Genomic DNA, 17885 nt, shown 5'->3' on the forward strand with positions numbered 1-17885 from the left:
TTGTTGTTGTTGTTTACCACAGGATGTTATCGAGATACATAGAACTTTAATGGTTTCAAGAAAATGACAAAAAATGTCCCTCCCTGTGATTACAGTTAATCCACTGTCGGACATTAGTCTATTTAAATTAAACAAGTGGAGATTAATACATTTTAATTGAGTTTATTGAGTCCACAAGGCCATGTTCAAGAACTGTCCATCGTTCAAGAAACATCAAATAATGCTAGGTGAAGAAGCACTGTGTATGATACCTGATTAGGCTACTGTAAACTGTTGTTTTTAGGGCACTTCAGACCACCCATTCTGCGCGGAGCCTCCAACACTCGCCAAACGTAGCCCACGTAAAATGACTTACACTCGCGCATGCGCAGTGCCCCCTAGCTAAATGCTAATGCTAGCACACACTATTTTGCAGCGGCCCCAGATAGCAACAAAATTAACCAACAAATAACCCTAACTCCGATTGTACTCTTTAATGCGAAATTTAACTTTACATCATCCTACGATACGATGGGCCGTTAAACGTGCTTTATATAGTTAACGTGTGGTTATTGAGTGAAGAGGGGAGATTATTTTGGCGCTCGGGCGGATTTGTGCTAACTTAGTTTGGCTAATGATTCTTACTCATCATAAAGTTAACTTTTGAACCTGTGATAATATGTGGAATATTAATCGATGAAAAGTACCCATCCTGATTGATCACAAGCTTATCGTAAGTATTTTCCACATCTATTTAATAGCATATGTTTATCTAATTTAGCTAATCTTATCAGATGTATATTAGCTGGGCTACGTTAATCCAGTGGAATTCATGCATTAAATTAATATGTGAAAGAAATACACAACAAAAATGAGCCATGGAAACTTTATTTGGTTTATTGTGATTTGATCGAGTAACAATAATTTGGATTTTATTCTACTTTTATTTTGAGTCTTGTAAGTTGATGAATGTTCAGTTTTAGATGTTTCGTGATTTTAATTGAATGTGTTTAAATGTAAGTTACACATTTGAATTGAACCCTGCATTGAAACTATCTCTGCTAATGTAAACTCTGTGCTGCTTATTATTATAAGGAGTATGTGTATGTACTGTTTACGTTTTTTATAGTGTATTATTAAATATTTTACATAAAATTCATGTAAATTCAAACCCCAGTCCGCCTATTAAAATATATGTGGTGCGAGTCATGCAAAAGAAAAAAGAAAAAACTGGAAAATATGTCATGATAGAGAGCCTCTGTGGACGCTTATGTCTATGTGTCAGGGTCAATAAAATATCAGATAATGAACTAACCTCAGGCAAGGTTAGTTCAGGATGCAACGTCACGTGGTGTGACTATATATATATAGATTTTTAAAATACCCTTTAACTTAAAAAAATATTAAAAACATTTAGTTCAGAAAAAAATGGTCAAGATATGTGCATTTATGGACTGTAAGGTTTTAGGAAAATGTCTTATTTTTTACTTTGTTATAATTAGGGCTACGTCTACAATAATCCGGATACATCTGAAAATGGCGTTTTCGTTTCAAAAATGCTCTCTGTCCAGTCCACTCATATTTAAAAGCGTTCTCGTCCACACTCACACGAAACACTCGGAAAACACTAAATTAACCTTTCTGCACATGTGTATACACTCACTGTGTTCACTGGGGCAGAACAAACGTCATAAAGTTCCCACACTATTTTTCTGGTACGATCATTTTATTTAGCTAAATTTCTCACCATTCACTGATGTGTCCAGGTCTCACTCAGTCACCAATTATATGTTTGGTCTAAAACACAACTGCTCGTGTTTTGCCGCAGGACAGCAAATGTGAGTATATTTTCTGTCATCTTTGCAGGACTGTTATACAAAGATGTACAAATTAACATATTTTAGCAACTGTTTGAAAGTGAATTGCACATAACAGGCACAATACCGGTATAAACATGATTTTCTATCAGTGCAATATGCGTCTCATGACTAAAGATCCACTTTGTAGAGCGTTTTCAAAAAGCTTTGTTTTCGTTCTTGAAAATAGCAGATTTCAGTGTGGACGGAAGGACAAAATGGAGATGACATGTTTACATGACAAGGATGTACTAAAAACAGAAGACAACTTTTGTCAAAATGATACCCAACACGGATCTGCAAAAATGATTAAAAAGGCTGCATTATGCATGCCAGGCCAGTAGTGGGCAATGTCACTTTTTCAAGAAACTCCCCGCGAGCACACAATACGCATGCGCATGACTTCACCGTTTTCACCTATTCACGTTTTTGTTATTTACATGGAGAAGGTAAAGGCATTGTTTTCAAAAGTTTGCACTTTAAACCTGTTTTCAAAAGCTCGTTTGTCACCGTTGTCATGTTAATAAATGGCCAAACATGTAGAAAAAAGTTTTCAGCTTTCAGTTGAAAATGGTGTCGTGTAAAACACAACAATCTCAGATCTTGGCTCATTGGTTTTAAATGCATGATTTACAAAAAAAAAAAAAGTTAAACTCCAAACTGATTAAACAGTTGGTCATTTTATTTTCCCGGTACAGTGTAGTGTGTTGCATTGTTAAAATGAATTAAAGGAGTAGTTCACTTTAAAAAAAAACTTTTGCTGATAATACTCATCCCCATGTCATCCAAGATGTCCATGTCATTTTTTCTTCAGTCAAAAAGAAATTAAGGTCTTTGATGAAAACATTCAAGCATTTTTCACCATATAATGCACTTCAATGGGAACCAAACGGTTCAAGGTCCAAAAGAAAGTTTCAGTGCAAACTGTTCAAAGGGCTTTAAACGACACCAGACGATGAATAAGGGTCTTATCTAGCGAAACGATCGCTCATTTAATAAATAAAAATCAAAGTTTTAAGTTTTATAAGCTCAAATGCTCGCCTTGCTCTGTTCTGTGATGCAAGTTTCTTGACTCTCCTATTCTTTTCCAGAGTCAACTCGTTCGTTGAATGAACCAAATGACACGAAAAAGATTTGTTCATTTTGATAAACGAGTTTGAACAGGAGGGTCATGACAGAACTTGCTCTGTTCTGTGATGCACACGCATCACAGAACAGAGCAAGGCGACCATTTGAGCTTATAAAAAAACGTTTGGTTCCCAGTGAAGTGCATTATATAGAGAATCCTGTAATGTTTTCATCAAAAACCTTAATTTCTTTTCGACTGAAGAAAGAATGATAATGGATATCTTGGATGACATGGGTGTTAGTAAATTATCAGCAAAAGTTTTTTTTAAAAGTGAACTACTCCTTTAACTATTAGAGGAACTATTATTTTAGTTCGTAATTGTGAAGGTTAAACAAATATCTGTAAAATCATTCAAATTAGAATGCTGTGTTTTCCCTTTAAGGTCATAAAGATCAAAGGTGGTCAGTTTTAATATCATGGAATCAAATGATTGAGTGTGAGAAGTGAATTGCTTTATGAAAATATTTCAGGAATGTTTCATTTTCCAAACCATTTTTTTTTTCAATTAAGAAAGCTCACCTCTACCTCCTGTCAGAGGCTTGTTCTCACAACTTAAAGGCTACATACAGTACACACACACTCGGCTAAATTCAGTTGTCAGTTCACCGTTAGTGCTTAATCCTGTTCTGTACACACAAGAGTTTAGTCATCTATGGTAATCTATGAATATAACATTTATTTGAATAATATTTATATTTCACAGAAATGTATTTGACAAAGAACTGCATGGTTACTGTTAACATTCAGGCAGCCTATGACTATAAATCATTAGAAAGGTCTAAGGATTTATTATAAAATATTATCTAAATAATTATAAAAATCTGAGACTTTTTTAATTTTTTTTTTGGGAGGTATGCAAAATCAAGAATGACTATCTTAAATATGAAATATGAGCCTCTTATGCATCCAATGTGGGGGAAAAACCTGCACACTGGAGAAAAACATATGGATTATCATGTCAATTTCTTTGGAGAGAAGGATTACTTTTCCCTTTTTCCCCCAAAATAGGATGGAGTGAGCATTACTGAGCGATTTACACACGTCTGTTTCATTCATACTGGAAGCCAATTACATGTCCACTTAATCGTTGCCCAAGGCTCAGCTTACTGTAATTATAAGATATAATTCACCCAAAAATGTAAATTCTGTCATCATGTACTCGCCCTCATGTTGTTTCAAATCTGTACGATTTTTGTTCAACTTCCAAAGACAAATGAAGATATTTTTTTTATGAAACCTCATACCTGAGAGATTTCTGTCCATTTAAAGTTTAGTCCTCTAAAACTTAAAGATCCAAAACTAATCAATCTAGTGGTCTAATCTAAATCCAAGTCTTCGGAAGAGACATGACAGGGTTCTACGCTAAGGGTTTTCCCAAAGGAAAAGCGCAGTGATAATTTTTCAAGTAACAGTTTAACAAACTATATATATACACTACGTGTGTGCTCCTTCTCTTTGTGTTCAACTGAAACACGTCGATTTGATGCAGAAGTATAAATCACACTTTACAATCTCTTTATAAAACAGAACAAGGGGAACGTGTTGCTCTCAGGAGGTGGCTAGGAGCACATTGGCACACCTGTGACGTTGAAATCTGCATCTTTCCACTGCAGAGGCTCTTTCCACAACACAACAGAAACTAGTATAAATGAGTTTATTAGTATTAGTATCTACTGTAGATTTAGGAGACTAATGTCTTATTGCATTTTGTCGACTAAAAATAGACTAAAACTAAAACAATTCAGATTACTAAAATATAATGGGTTTAGTTAAATTGTAATAAATTTAGAATTTCTCTAAAATTTCACTTTAAGAAATCGGGTTATGTTCAATGACGTGCGGATCCAATTGCACTGATGCACATCCAATACACTCAAAACTAAGATATAACCAACATAGTTTAACTGAATACTCTCCAAAAGGGACATTTTGACAATGTTATATGTATTGTAAAGTATTTTTCCTTTCAGACACGAAAGAGAGTTCAGTTCAGTCCTCGCGCGCTGTGTGTGTATGTGCATGGCTGCACGCGTCGGGTGTGTGCGCACAGAATTTATTTTGCGTTATCACACTTATTCATGTCTATATGTCTGCTCTACTAATTCTCCCAGACGTTTAAATTTTTTAACCTTTTATGAGATACAACAGCACGTCAACTCGTGTGCCGCTGGGTAGATCATGTTACAGTACAAATGTGCGCATCTACCACAAATGGAGGACACATGTTCTGACTGGATCGATTCCCAAATTGGTTGATGAAAATGTCAATAGATTTTCGTCAAAGCTTTTGTCATTCAAAACTAGTTTTTATTCAGTTATCGTCTCGTTTTCAATTATGGTAGGTTGTAGTTACTCGCACATTGTGCTCGTAAATAATTTTGCCCGTTCTCACATATCGATTTTTAGGGGAAATGTAAATTGCATTGTAGAGCCGTGCATGATGGCTTTATTTGATGAACAAATTTACAACAATGTGCTCTTAAACAGACATTAAATTGCTTTCTTGACCCACGAAAAGAGCATGAGAGTGAGTAAATGCAGAATTCAAATCTTTGGATGAACTACCCATTTACAGTTTGGGAATAGTAATTTTGACATGCTTTTTTGTGATTCATTGCATTTGATCATCTGAAGCGCTCGCACTGGAACGGCATGAAAGCACTTATGACTGGTCTTGCCCAAACGCGCTGAGTCAGCGACAGTTGCATTCTAATTGGGTATTATGAATTCATTTATTATTTTAAGTTAGGAAGAAAGCATGTATATTAACTCACCGGCCGTGGCTGCAATAGTGTCCCGATTGTCTCGCGAGTCGCCACTAACAGAGGGATGGTAATCCAGCACACCGTCCATCAAGTCGAACCATGGAATCGTTCTCTGAACTCCGCTTTGTCCACTGTGCATTTTAATCGCCTTGTACAATACTGCGCCCGCAACTTTTTTTTTATTTTTTCCTGAACTTGAATAGTTGCTTGCTGAATGTTTAGCTTAGAAAGTTCAGCAACAATGTACTGTATTTTGTAACATCCTCGTTTCTTCACACGGCGTCAAATTGACGTCGTACCCTTTCTTCTGCCCAAATGCTCAGAAGAGCTGCTGTATCCTCGACAGACCAGTGCAGGCGATTCTTCATTTCGAGCAGCGTTTTTTTTTTTTTTTTTTTTTTTGTGCGATATAAAAAAGTGAAATAACACCAATAAACTCCGCCTTTTACCTTGAGCACGCCGCTAGCCCCCTCTGGCCCAAGGTATTCGACGGGCCAGAAATCCTGGCCGTTGGCCCCGAGTAAGCCCCGATCAAGCCCCGGAAGTGACAGTGGAAACGCGACCGGCCCTGGCACGCACTAGCACAGCTCGGCCCTGGCCCGGCAGTGGAAACGCGGCTAATGTAGTTATGTTATTTGAGAAATGTGCAGCATTTTGTCTGAGAAATAATAAAAGAGACACTTTTTCATTCATATTTGTCTTAAATCTCATTTGTTAAAAAAATCGTGAGAAAATCGTATCGTGAAACCAATATCGTGTATCGCATCGTGAGTTGAGTGAATCGTTGTGAGTCGTGATGACAATCCGGATTGAGATTCCGAGCAATACAAAATATTGTGCAGTGCCTGGTTGTGGACGACAGTTGCTGCATAAGCTTCCTCTGGATTACAATAGGACTGCATGGATAAACTTTATTTTTAATGACGTTCCACTCCAGCTGTTGAGGTAAAACATCGTCGTCTGTTGCTTCATTTCACTGAGGATTGTTTTGTAAACAAGACTGGATTTGCAGACCAATTAAAGCTGCAATACCTAAGATTTAGATGCCGCTAGAGGGCGCTACATTCAAAACAACAACAACGGCTTTGCTTGATGACGACGTGGAGGAACGCGGAATGATGGGAACTGTTGTTTTCAACTCCACCGTGGATAAATCAGTCAGACGGGAATCGAAAATTAGTTGTCATGGATGAGGTAAAGTTCGATTTCTATAAACGTTGCTTTTAATGACATGCTTGTTTTTCATTAAACTGAAATAACCGCGCAAGAAAAGTCAGGTTTAAAAGTAAATGAGTTACTGTACGAGTCACTGGACGAAGCTATGGTGGAGAGGGTTTGAAGGGGCAGGTCTCTTGCAAGGAGTTGACGTGGCTGGTCCTCCTTGGTAACTTTATAAAAATAAAAAATAAATTTAATGTACATTTCACACATCTTTTCATGTCGTGTAAGTAGTGTTGTCAAAAAACTCGGTACTTCGGTACCAAGTCGGTACTAAAAAAAAAAATGTTACGGTACCAGCTTTTCTAGGTACCGAATACCAGGTTCGTCCAGTTCTGTTCTAGACGCGATGTCTGAAACGTGCACAGTTGCGTCCTCTTCATAACGCTGATATGGCTCTCTCTCTCTGAATCCACTTGTTGAAACGAAAGGAGGAAAGAGCCATATATGGAAATATTTTGGATTAGGCTAATGTCACGTTGCCATAAGAGGCCGATTACATGCAAATTCGCAATTTCAAATATAGGCGTGATTCAAGCGCGCTCCTAATAAAAACTCGTTGGCGTTGCATAGCAACGACAGACGCCGCGTGAGAGCAAGCGCTTTGGAAAGAATAAGCACGCGCAAAAATATAATTAAAAAACACGCGCGACATGTGAACGGCCTCTAAAGTGCTTTCGGGGTAGTTTTACGAGTACATGAGCACAGTAGTATCTACCCGACACCAGAGTACTATGGTATTAGTATTGTCATTTAATGTCAGTGCCAGTTCTAGGCGTATTCTTGCCTTTATAACTCAGCAGGTTTAAAAAGCCTTTTTAAAATTAAATATGAATGCAGTTTTAGATTAATAAAAGGACAGTCAAGTCAAATAAAACATGTTTTATGGTAATGCTACAAAGATACCATTCATAAACATTACTTAGTTATCAACACACATTGAGTGAACAATATATTTTTACAACATTAATTAATGTTTGAAAATGTTATTTATTACAAACACCTGATTGTTAATGTTTGTTCACTTAATTCATTGTGCATTAAATAAATAATGGATTAAAACTTTACAAACAACTTTAAAAATGTGTTAGTGTATAATATTGTTTATTTTAGGTCATTTTATCTAATCTTTTTCTAAAGTGTTTATAATACAAATGTACAGTTTCCATACTTGTAACCGTGATAAACACTTAAATATATGTAAATTTAAACTAAGCTTTGGTACCGAAATTGGTATCGAGAACCGTGAATTTTAACTGGTATCGGTACCGAATACTGAAATTTTGGTACCGTGACAACACTACGTGTAAGTATTCAACCACAGCTACAGTTTCACAAAATTAACGTTAAGGGGGTCGCACACCGGACGAGAAGCTGCAGCGCCGCGTCGCGCCACATCTTTAAAATTCGAAAACATTATTATCTATAAGTGTAACGTAACACATACCGGCAGCGCCATTCGCCGTCTGTCCGCGGCGCCCAGCAACAACGCCTCAGGACCGTGTTCAAAATCCTGCTGCGCCACAGAGCGCCATTTACATAGTTTTATATAAAATTTTAATTATTTTTGTCTCAAATCGTTGCTAATGGATCCTGACTTCGCCCTATGCTGCAATATACATTTAGTTTTGCAGTCATTTACAGAAATCAGCTGCTTGAATGACAATTGACTTTATGCCCAGCTGCACTACTTCCTGAATTGGCCAAATTGATTAATTCAGGTGTGTCCATCAGACACACCTGAATTAATCAATTTGGCCAATAATGGCAGACAGGAAACAAGGAGCTGGCTGAAGTTCAGGAAGTAGTGCAGCTGGGCATAAAGCCCATTGCTGATGTTATTATTAGATTTTTCAGGTGAGATTCTCAATTCATTCAGTGAACGGATGCTCTGAGGTAAAGTTTTCAGAATGCAAACTCAGCAACGATTGTATTTAATTGTACAGTACAATCATAACATAGAACAGACATTATCTTCATTTCATGTCATTAAACATAACAATATTGCTGGCCATACACTGGTGAGAAAGTGCGCGTCCGGTGTTCGATAACGTTACTGTGGAGTTGTCCTAAACGTGGCGCGACGCTTCTCGTCCGGTGTGTTACCCCCTCTACAGCCAACAGTTCGCATTCCGAGAATAAATGAAAAGAATAATTGTGCTCCATTCCATAACAAATTTCACATTTTTATTTATATAGTGTATTATATAGTAAATGCGCGAAACAAGCTGACGTTTGTTGCTTGGTAGACGCTAACGCACAACTACAACTACCGAATTTGTCCAGGACTACACGTAGTACGAGTGGAAACTGAGGTAAGCGGATATGACGCGATTGACTGGCGACTCCCAGCTCACCCCTGCTCACACGCCCCGTTTCCTTGGTTAAAATCTCAATTTTCTCGCGATTTAAACATTGTTTGAAACATTTGGAATATTGTGAGTTATTATCATAACTAAATATATAACACTAGCCTTGTGATTTTGGGATATTTGAATGCAAAAATCTCAGGTATTCCACCTTTAAGAATAAAAAACGGTGTTGTGCCGTCTATATTGGATCTGACAGGAATTGTGCAACACACAGACTATGGGTCGAATCATTCCGGTTGCCATTTTACAACATTGGACGTTTTCAAAACAATTTCCCCCAAGTACAATCGACGGGTGAGTTGAAGCTCATTATAATATGCAAAACTGTTATCCACTCATAGCAGTGGGCGTTTACTTCCAAGTCTTCAGTGCGACACGCTCATAAAAACAGAGCGTTTTTCAGGTAGGCTAAAAACTTGAGTACAAAATAGCCTATTACTTATTCATTTTGATGTTTTTGAATGCAAAAACCAAGCGAACGTCATAAGTTGACCTCAGACAACAATATAATGAAAGTTAAAAAGCCAGTTCATGACCACTTTAATATAAGACATGAATAAGTAGAGTGAACACACACTGACCCAACAAACACAAGCAGAGTGAGCACACTGACCCCAAAAAACAAACTGTTTGAGGGAGTTTGTGGCTGTGTTAATTGGCCCTAATACAGTAAAGAGCGCTGTACATGAAATGTTTCTTATTTAATTTTTTTTTTTTGCTTCAGACAATTGCTGTCACATCTGAAAACCCTTTCTGCATTTAGAGAATGACTGTTTGCTGCGGGCTGGGGAATGAACCAGGAACCCTGGTGGCTGCATCTGGGTAAGAACTTTCATTCCACTCTTTAAAGGGGCCATGTTTCATAATTTATAATCCGTAATTTAAAGAAATTGGTCATTGTCTTTGCCCTTCTGTTTTAAACACTTAGTTTTAGGGTCATGTTTCCTTTAAATGCCCACTGCTATGCTTGCGAAACAGCATTGGAAATATTCAATTAGCTTTAATAGATCAAGCAAATGAATTATAATGGTAGTCATCCTTCTGTGGTGTGACATTACTGTTGGGTCCAATATACTATTATTGCAACTGTATGTGATTAATCACAGTCTCAGAAAATATCACAGTTTCACAGCATTACACAGTAAGTATTATTACCATTCACAATAACACTTAAATTAATGAAAACAGAAGGGCTTTTATACCACTATATAGTTTTATACCACAATATTCACTATACTGCATACAGTTTTGGTTAATTATAATTGTTTGAGCCGCATTCTAAGCAGTTGTAAATGAATCACAAGCATACACATGACCTCATTACATTAGTGTTACTCTGCCACTGCACCTGTGTGTTGCAGTATCGGTGTGTTGGTTGACAACCTATCCGCTTCGGAAGAACTATAACTTACTGCTTGGCGGAAGAATTATATTTTTTATCAATAGCATTAGACTATAGTTTATTTTATGAAAGCTTGCCAGGTATGTGAAATAACCGTTTTATAAAAGCAATAAGCCAGTGAAGCCATGGTTTACAGTGAATTTAGAACACAGTGAAAATCTCTCTCTGGACTGGACTGAGTTATTTTATATTAGATTACTTTATTTATTTTCTGTAGTATTTCTGTACCAGAAAATTTTACAGCACTGTTTATTGCATTTGTTTCTTTATTCTCTTGTATAGGGATGGGACGGTATGAAAATTATAGTGTCTAAAATTATCGTGATTATCAATATTACCACGGTTTTGTTCAAATGAGATGAAAGTGTTCAAAAAGAACTTATGATCACACTGAAAACATTTCAACAAGTTTTATAATGGAAAATCAACAAACAACAAATAAAACAAGCAGCTCTATGCAGTTTTTTAAGCAAGATTCTAATTTCTTTGGCATTTCCTTCTTTATAATGCCCGTCGTCAATAGCAACTAGGGATGGGACGATAACCGGTTTCACTATAAACCGTGATAAAATGTACTAACGGTTAGTATTATCGTTTAAAATGTAATTATCATTAAAACCGTGTTTGATTATCGCGATTTTAATAACTCACTGAATCCTGTCGGCCAGTCTGACGCAGGCGCGCAGCACACAATATTTTTTTAAATTACTATTCGAGAAGGAATGGCGGAAGGCAGTGACCGTGCTCAGGAGATTTTTCAGCCTTTTAAGAGGACCAAATCTGAGCTGTGGTCATATTTTGGGTTTTACAAAAGTCCTGAGGGAAACTTGATCGAGAATGGTCACCTTGTCTGCCGAACAAAAAGTCACTGCAATAGAAACACTTCAAATCTGCCGAGTCGTCTTGTGTGATCATCACCCGAATGCAAGGCAAGTTAACTTTGACCTCAATACCAAAACTACATCTGGGAAACAATTGGGCACGAAATGTTGTTTTGAGTTGAAACATTTTATGTCACTCACTTGAAATAGACGTCAAGCTTCCGCGAAGAAAAGTTCGTAGCAAGTGGCTTTGAGCCAAAGACGAACGAACAACTTCAAACAAGACTATTATTAAGAGTGATATTTTAAGGGATAGTAAAGTATAGATACATCACGTATTAAACCGATTTTATTTTTACCACATAATTATGGGGACATATTGAATTGATAATGAGATTAGCTAATGTTTTAAATCTTACCTGTTTATGAATTTATTTTGTAAAACAATCGTCCAGACAAGATATATCACACCAATATTATCAAACTCTGTAAGCGATAAATCAACTCTGATTTCATTTGTGCAATACAATCAAAAACCGGAGACGCAAGACGGCAAGTTGTATTTGAATGAAACAAGAGCGCGCGTCCGTTGTGAATGTTATGGATGTGCGCTGGGTAATAATGCGTTGCTATTGACGCCGGGCATTATAAAGAAGCAAATGCTATAGAATAGAATCTTGCTTAAAAAACTGCATAGAGAGACTTTTTTTATTTGTTGTTTGTTGATTTTCAATTATAAAATGAAATGTTTTCAGTGTGAGCATCAGTTCTTTTTGAGCACTTTCATAAATTTTTAACAAAAACCGTGATAATATTGATAATCACGATTATTTTGGACACTATAATCGTGATATGAAATTTTCATACCGTCCCATCCCTAATAGCAACGCATTATTACACAGCGACAGCGCACATCCATATAACAGTGCCCTCTCGTTTCATTCAAATACAACTTGCCGTCTTGCGTCTCTGGTTTTTGATTGTATTGAAAATGAAATCAGAGTTGATTTATTGTTTACAGAGTTTGATAATATTGGTGTGATGTATCTCGTCTGGACGATTGTTTTATACAATGAATTTATTAATGGGTAAGATTTAAAACATTAGCTAATCTCATTCTCAATTCAATATGTTCCCGTAATTTGGGCTGAAACGATTCCTCGAGTTACTCGATTACAAAAATTCCTCGAGGCAAAAAATCTGCCTCGAAGCCTCGTTAAATTCCTATGACGCGCACTTTACGCGCACGCAGGGATCTGATTGTTTCACACGGACCGTTATTCAGGAAGCACACCATAGCGCATGATACATTTGGCTTCATAAATGGCAGAGAATGTCTAAAGTTTGGGATCATTATATGTTTATAAAGGGAGAGAACAAGATGCAATGTGTCTGCAAAGTATACCTGGCAGGGCTGCCAACTCTCACGCATTCAGTGTGAGACTCGCGCAATTCGATTTCTCACGCTGAAGTGTCAATCCCTTCGGTCAAATGCCTGAAAGATGAGTTCGTCTATAGATCTACCTGTTGAGCCACTCGTGATTTAGTTTTACCGCCGTGATTTAGACTAGTTTTACCGCCGCATATTAATTCACAAGTTAAAATATCCTGTAATCTAGTGTGAGCGCGCATGCGAGATGTTGAGCTCCTAACCACGGCTCGCGCACGACGGCAGAGAGGTAAGCGAGCGCGTGCACCTATGTCTCTCTCTCACGCGCCAGTCAGACCAATTGCGGCAATTCATCATATGCTTAAACTTTTATGTAGCCACCCAACAAAAATTTCAGCATACATTCACTGGGACGTGATGGAGGAACAAATATTGTGAGACACACACACACACACACTGATGTCTTGAGATTACAGTTGAAAAAGTCTGATTCTTATTTATAATTGTTTTATTTCCATTTATTTATTTATTTTATAAATTGTACACATTTGTGTGCCTGTTTGGGTTGATATTTTATATTAATTTATTTTTGTTTCCAGGTGGGTAATTTGCAGAAGGTGCAATCCTTTTTTTGTAATGTTGTATTAAGAAGACAAAACTAAGGCCAAATGGGCTTTACTATTTAAGTTTGTATTCAAAGTTTTACATGTTATGGGCTACATGTAACAGGTTTTACAGTAAATTGTTTTAACTGTATTGTTATATAATTGTTGGCACTGGCACTTATAAACACTAAATGGGTAAAAATTGCAATAATTAGTTGTGCAGCCAAATGTTGCAGTTGGAATAAATACCTCTATTTTTTTAAAGAAATAAAAGCCAAACACCTTATCATTTTCGTAATACATTATTTGTTTTGGTTGCTTAAAAACACACATAAACAAATTATCCGATTACTTGATTAATCGATCGATTAAGTGCTAGATTAATCGATTACAAAAAGAATCGATAGCTGCAGCCCTACCCGTAATTATGTGGTAAAAATAAAATCGGTGTAATAAGTGATGTACAGCAGTAGGGGTGGGCGATATAGCCTAAAAATTATATCACGATATTTCAAGAATATTTGCGATAATGATATTTATCACGATATAGAAAAAATATATATGAAACAATGTTTTATTGGTGATTGCAGCTGGCTGGCAGCAGCATTAGTGCAAAAAAAAAAAGTATAACATAACTCCTTATCATTTTATTTTAACAATAACTACAGTAATACATTAACAATATTAACAATAACTTCAGAAGCCTGCACAATATTGTCACCTAATAAAATTTACCTAAACTTTGAAGTACAAAAAAATTTAAACAAACAGCGGCAATCCAAACAAACCTTCAAAATGGAAGTTGCCTTGCATAGTTTTTGGATTAGCATCAAATGAGGTATACAATACCTAATTTATACAATAATTGTATAAAATCGGAACATTTAGGGAAAAAACATTTAGTGGGGAATAAATAAGAGACAATTGTAACATTAAATCTGGTAAAACTTTACACATTGCTCTTTGTATTGTACATTCATGAAAAAAAAACAAGGTAACAAATCAAAAGGATTAATTATTATATAGCCTAGTCTACTATAAAATTGAGGCATGTTTAAAATGTATAGCACAGCTGTTTAATGAGGCAGCAACATATGATCGATAGGACAGAAGAAAGGCTATTAATAATCTTTCATTGCGCAAAAGTATTATGATATGAAAGGCTCCAATATATCGCACAGCGCTTATGCGCATCCCGAGCGCTGAATGATGCGCTTGAAGCAACACGGAGTCACAGCGCGCACGCGCAGCGCGTCGAATACTCCGCACTGAACAGTTCAAAGCACAAAGGAAATAAATATTGATGCGTAGCGTCGTGTATAATATACAGCATCTAGCTATGCAATCGTTTATTGAGTCCTTTCTTTTAACAGTTTTACATTTCAGTTACTGTGCGCGTGATGAACAATAGTGCTCTGACTCTAGTGTTTTGCTCTAACAGACACCCGGCCGGTAGAAAGTATACATGATGATTTAGTTAACGTTACAGCAATAAAGTCCAGCAAGATAAAGTTGTGTTATGCGAAACCATAGACCTTTTATTTACAAATATAATAATAGTAACATTTGAATCATCTTAAAGAGTTTAATCGTGTTGACTGTTGTACCCAAACTGCGGAAACTCTGAAGGAAGATTAGGCGAATGCAAAATGTACGCTAGTAGGGAAGTGGTGAAACGAGTTTTCATGCATATTTGACAAAAAAAATAAAATAAAAAAATTGTGTTGTTGGAGATCTGACCTCTTGTACTCAAACAACTTCCATACTATTGAAGTAGCGCCCTTTTTAGGAACTAAATCTTGATCTGATCCGGAGGCTGACATGCTGCTGTGTTGTTGTGCACGCGCTAAGTAACGTAAATACGCCATACGTCATCATATCATCAATATCGCGATATGACAATTTTTTATCATGTAAAATTTTATACCGGTATTATCGTGGACGGTATGATATGGCACAGCCCTATACAGCAGTGATGCGCGGGTCAATGTATAAACAACCCGCAACCGACCGACGTTTTCAACTACCCGCCCGCAACTCGGACCGCAAAAAAAAAGTAAAAAAATATTGTACCCGACCCGCTTCCTGACCGCATTTTTTAAAAGTAGTAAATGCTCATCGGAGCGTCATTGGGCCATAGACGTGTAACAACACAGCATCGCAAGAAGACGTAGGCCTACACATAACAAAGCCAGCACTTTGGTCATCAACGAATCGTTCTTTTGAACCGGTTCCTTTTAGTGTTCGCGTCTTGCGTCAGTGCTGATCCACAAGTTACTAAAGTTACTCACTTTCAGACATGCCCGACAGTCCCTCCGAATCGAAATAAATCAATATCCTGGATTATATTTTACTCCAGTAACACCAACAGTTCACTGAACCGAGACATGTTAGTGCCACTGTTGAGAGAAGTGATGAGCACGAGCAGCTGATACTGTGTATACCGAACGCACAGGGACAGCGGTTCTCGAATCACCAGTATAGAACCGAGAACTGTTTAGATTGAGCTTGTGTGTTATCTTCGTGCCAGTTATTCAGCCAATAATGTGTAGGGCTGTATATTTCATCAAACATTGTGTCTAGTACCATATTAAAACAAACGTTTAATTGGCATCTTTTTTCAAACGACCTCACCGACCGCGTCCCGAATATCATTAAAAACATTTTTGGATGACCCGTAACTGCGGGTAACCGCGGGTGACCGCAGGCACCCGCTCATTTCGGATCAACCCGTGCATCACTGATGTACAGTATCTATACATTACCATCTCTTACAGTGTCACTCTTAATGATAGTCTCATTTGAAATTGTTTGTCTTTGGCTCAAAGCCATTTGCTGCAAACTTTTCTTCGTGGAAGCTTCATGTCTATTTCAAGTGAGTGACACAAAATGTTTCAATTCAAAACAACATTTCGTGCACAATTGTTTCCCAGACGTAATTTTGGTATTGAGGTCAAAGTTAACCTGCCTTGCGTTCACTATAATGTTACAACAGTGGGTGATAGTCACACTAGACGACTCTGCAGATTTGAAGCGTTTCTATTGCAGTGACTTTTTGTTCGGCAGACAGGGTGACTATCCTCGATCAAGTTTCCCTCAGGACTTTTGTAAAAGCCAAAATATGACCACACCTCAGATTTGGTCCTATTAAAAGGCTGAAAAATCTCCCGATCACGCGTGCTGCGCTCCTGCGTCAAGACTGTTGTTGGCCGACAGGATTTACAGTGAGTTTAAAATCGCGATAATCAAACACGGTTTTAATGATAATACAATTTTGAACGTCAGTATATTTTATCGTTGTAATCGTCCCATCCCTACTCTTGTATGTATATGTGCTATTGCTTGTAGTTCATATTTTATTGCTCACAGTTTACTTTTTAATTTTTCATAAATTCAATTCAACGTTTGAAATCATGCTTTCTTGTACTGTGTGTATAGCCTGGTTCAACCAGACTCTACTAGTTCATTTCATTTCCACATAGAGTCTGGAACCGCTCCATTGAGAAACGTTTCCTTCCTTGTAGGCGGGTTCACTATTAAAGTTCAAATCTATTGGATCTGCCCAAAGTCACTCACGATCTGCCATAGCCAATCGCTAACGGGGTGTCGTGAGTGACGTATGTCACGCGCCGAAATGGCTGGAAACAACAAGTCCGAATGATCAGAGGATTATGTTTACAATAGGATTTCAGTCAACGAGCGCCGCAGGTTTTGTTAATCTAGGAACAATTATTAATTCGAAATGTATATTTGACACGAAGGACAGTGATATATTCATTCAACGGTGGAAGCTGTGTCATTACAAATACGCCGCTGTGGTCGTTTCTGATCTGCCGCAAATGCTGTAGCAGCTACAGTGAATGATCAGTCTGTCTCTATCTGCAGATGTGTTATAAACAACAATTTTTCATATTTCGTCTTATTGTTTCTTAATTACCTTAATTATGGTCTTCAAAGTATGTGTTTGTACATTTTTAAATGGCATTTAGTTTTTTTTAGTAAAACAAATCAACCATCGCCATCTAAAACTGAAAATCAAATATCTTCAAAGTATGGTTTTTCACATTTTTATTTATGACAATTATTTTTAAAAAATCACAACCAATTTGTATGATTTACAACATGTAAAACTGACACACCAACCTCCTGAACGAGTGCACAAAGGGGCTCAAAATGTTCTATTTATCACAAGAATCAGTAAATTTACAGTTGGGAATATGAGCGACTGACACGACTCCTGAGCGGATCTTCAACCATAGTTTAGCAGCCAGGACTCGGGGCTTCCGAACACCGCGAACACCAGGCTAAACCGTCCGTCCAAAATGTCACGGTCATCGTGCACGAACTG

At 37.2% G+C, this 17885-nt stretch overlaps 1 protein-coding gene across 2 annotated transcripts in view; it reads left to right on the forward strand.

Moving 5' to 3' along the window:
- The first annotated feature begins 424 nt into the window (after positions 1-424).
- The window catches only part of frs2b (fibroblast growth factor receptor substrate 2b), a 41142-nt gene continuing 23681 nt past the window's right edge, over positions 425-17885 (forward strand). Inside the window, exons 1-2 of one of the 2 annotated variants that reach the window (XM_039656717.2) lie at positions 425-712; positions 10083-10141. In XM_039656717.2, coding sequence (XP_039512651.2) covers positions 10111-10141 — 31 coding nt within the window. In that variant the 5' untranslated portion in view covers positions 425-712; positions 10083-10110. Of the gene's footprint in view, positions 713-10043; positions 10142-17885 lie in introns of both variants that reach the window. The other variant, XM_039656716.2, reaches the window with a different exon arrangement.

This window comes from Pimephales promelas, chromosome 25, assembly GCF_988280905.1.
Source record: "Pimephales promelas chromosome 25, fPimPro1.hap1.1, whole genome shotgun sequence".
In the NCBI taxonomy this organism is placed as follows: Eukaryota; Metazoa; Chordata; class Actinopteri; order Cypriniformes; family Leuciscidae; genus Pimephales; species Pimephales promelas.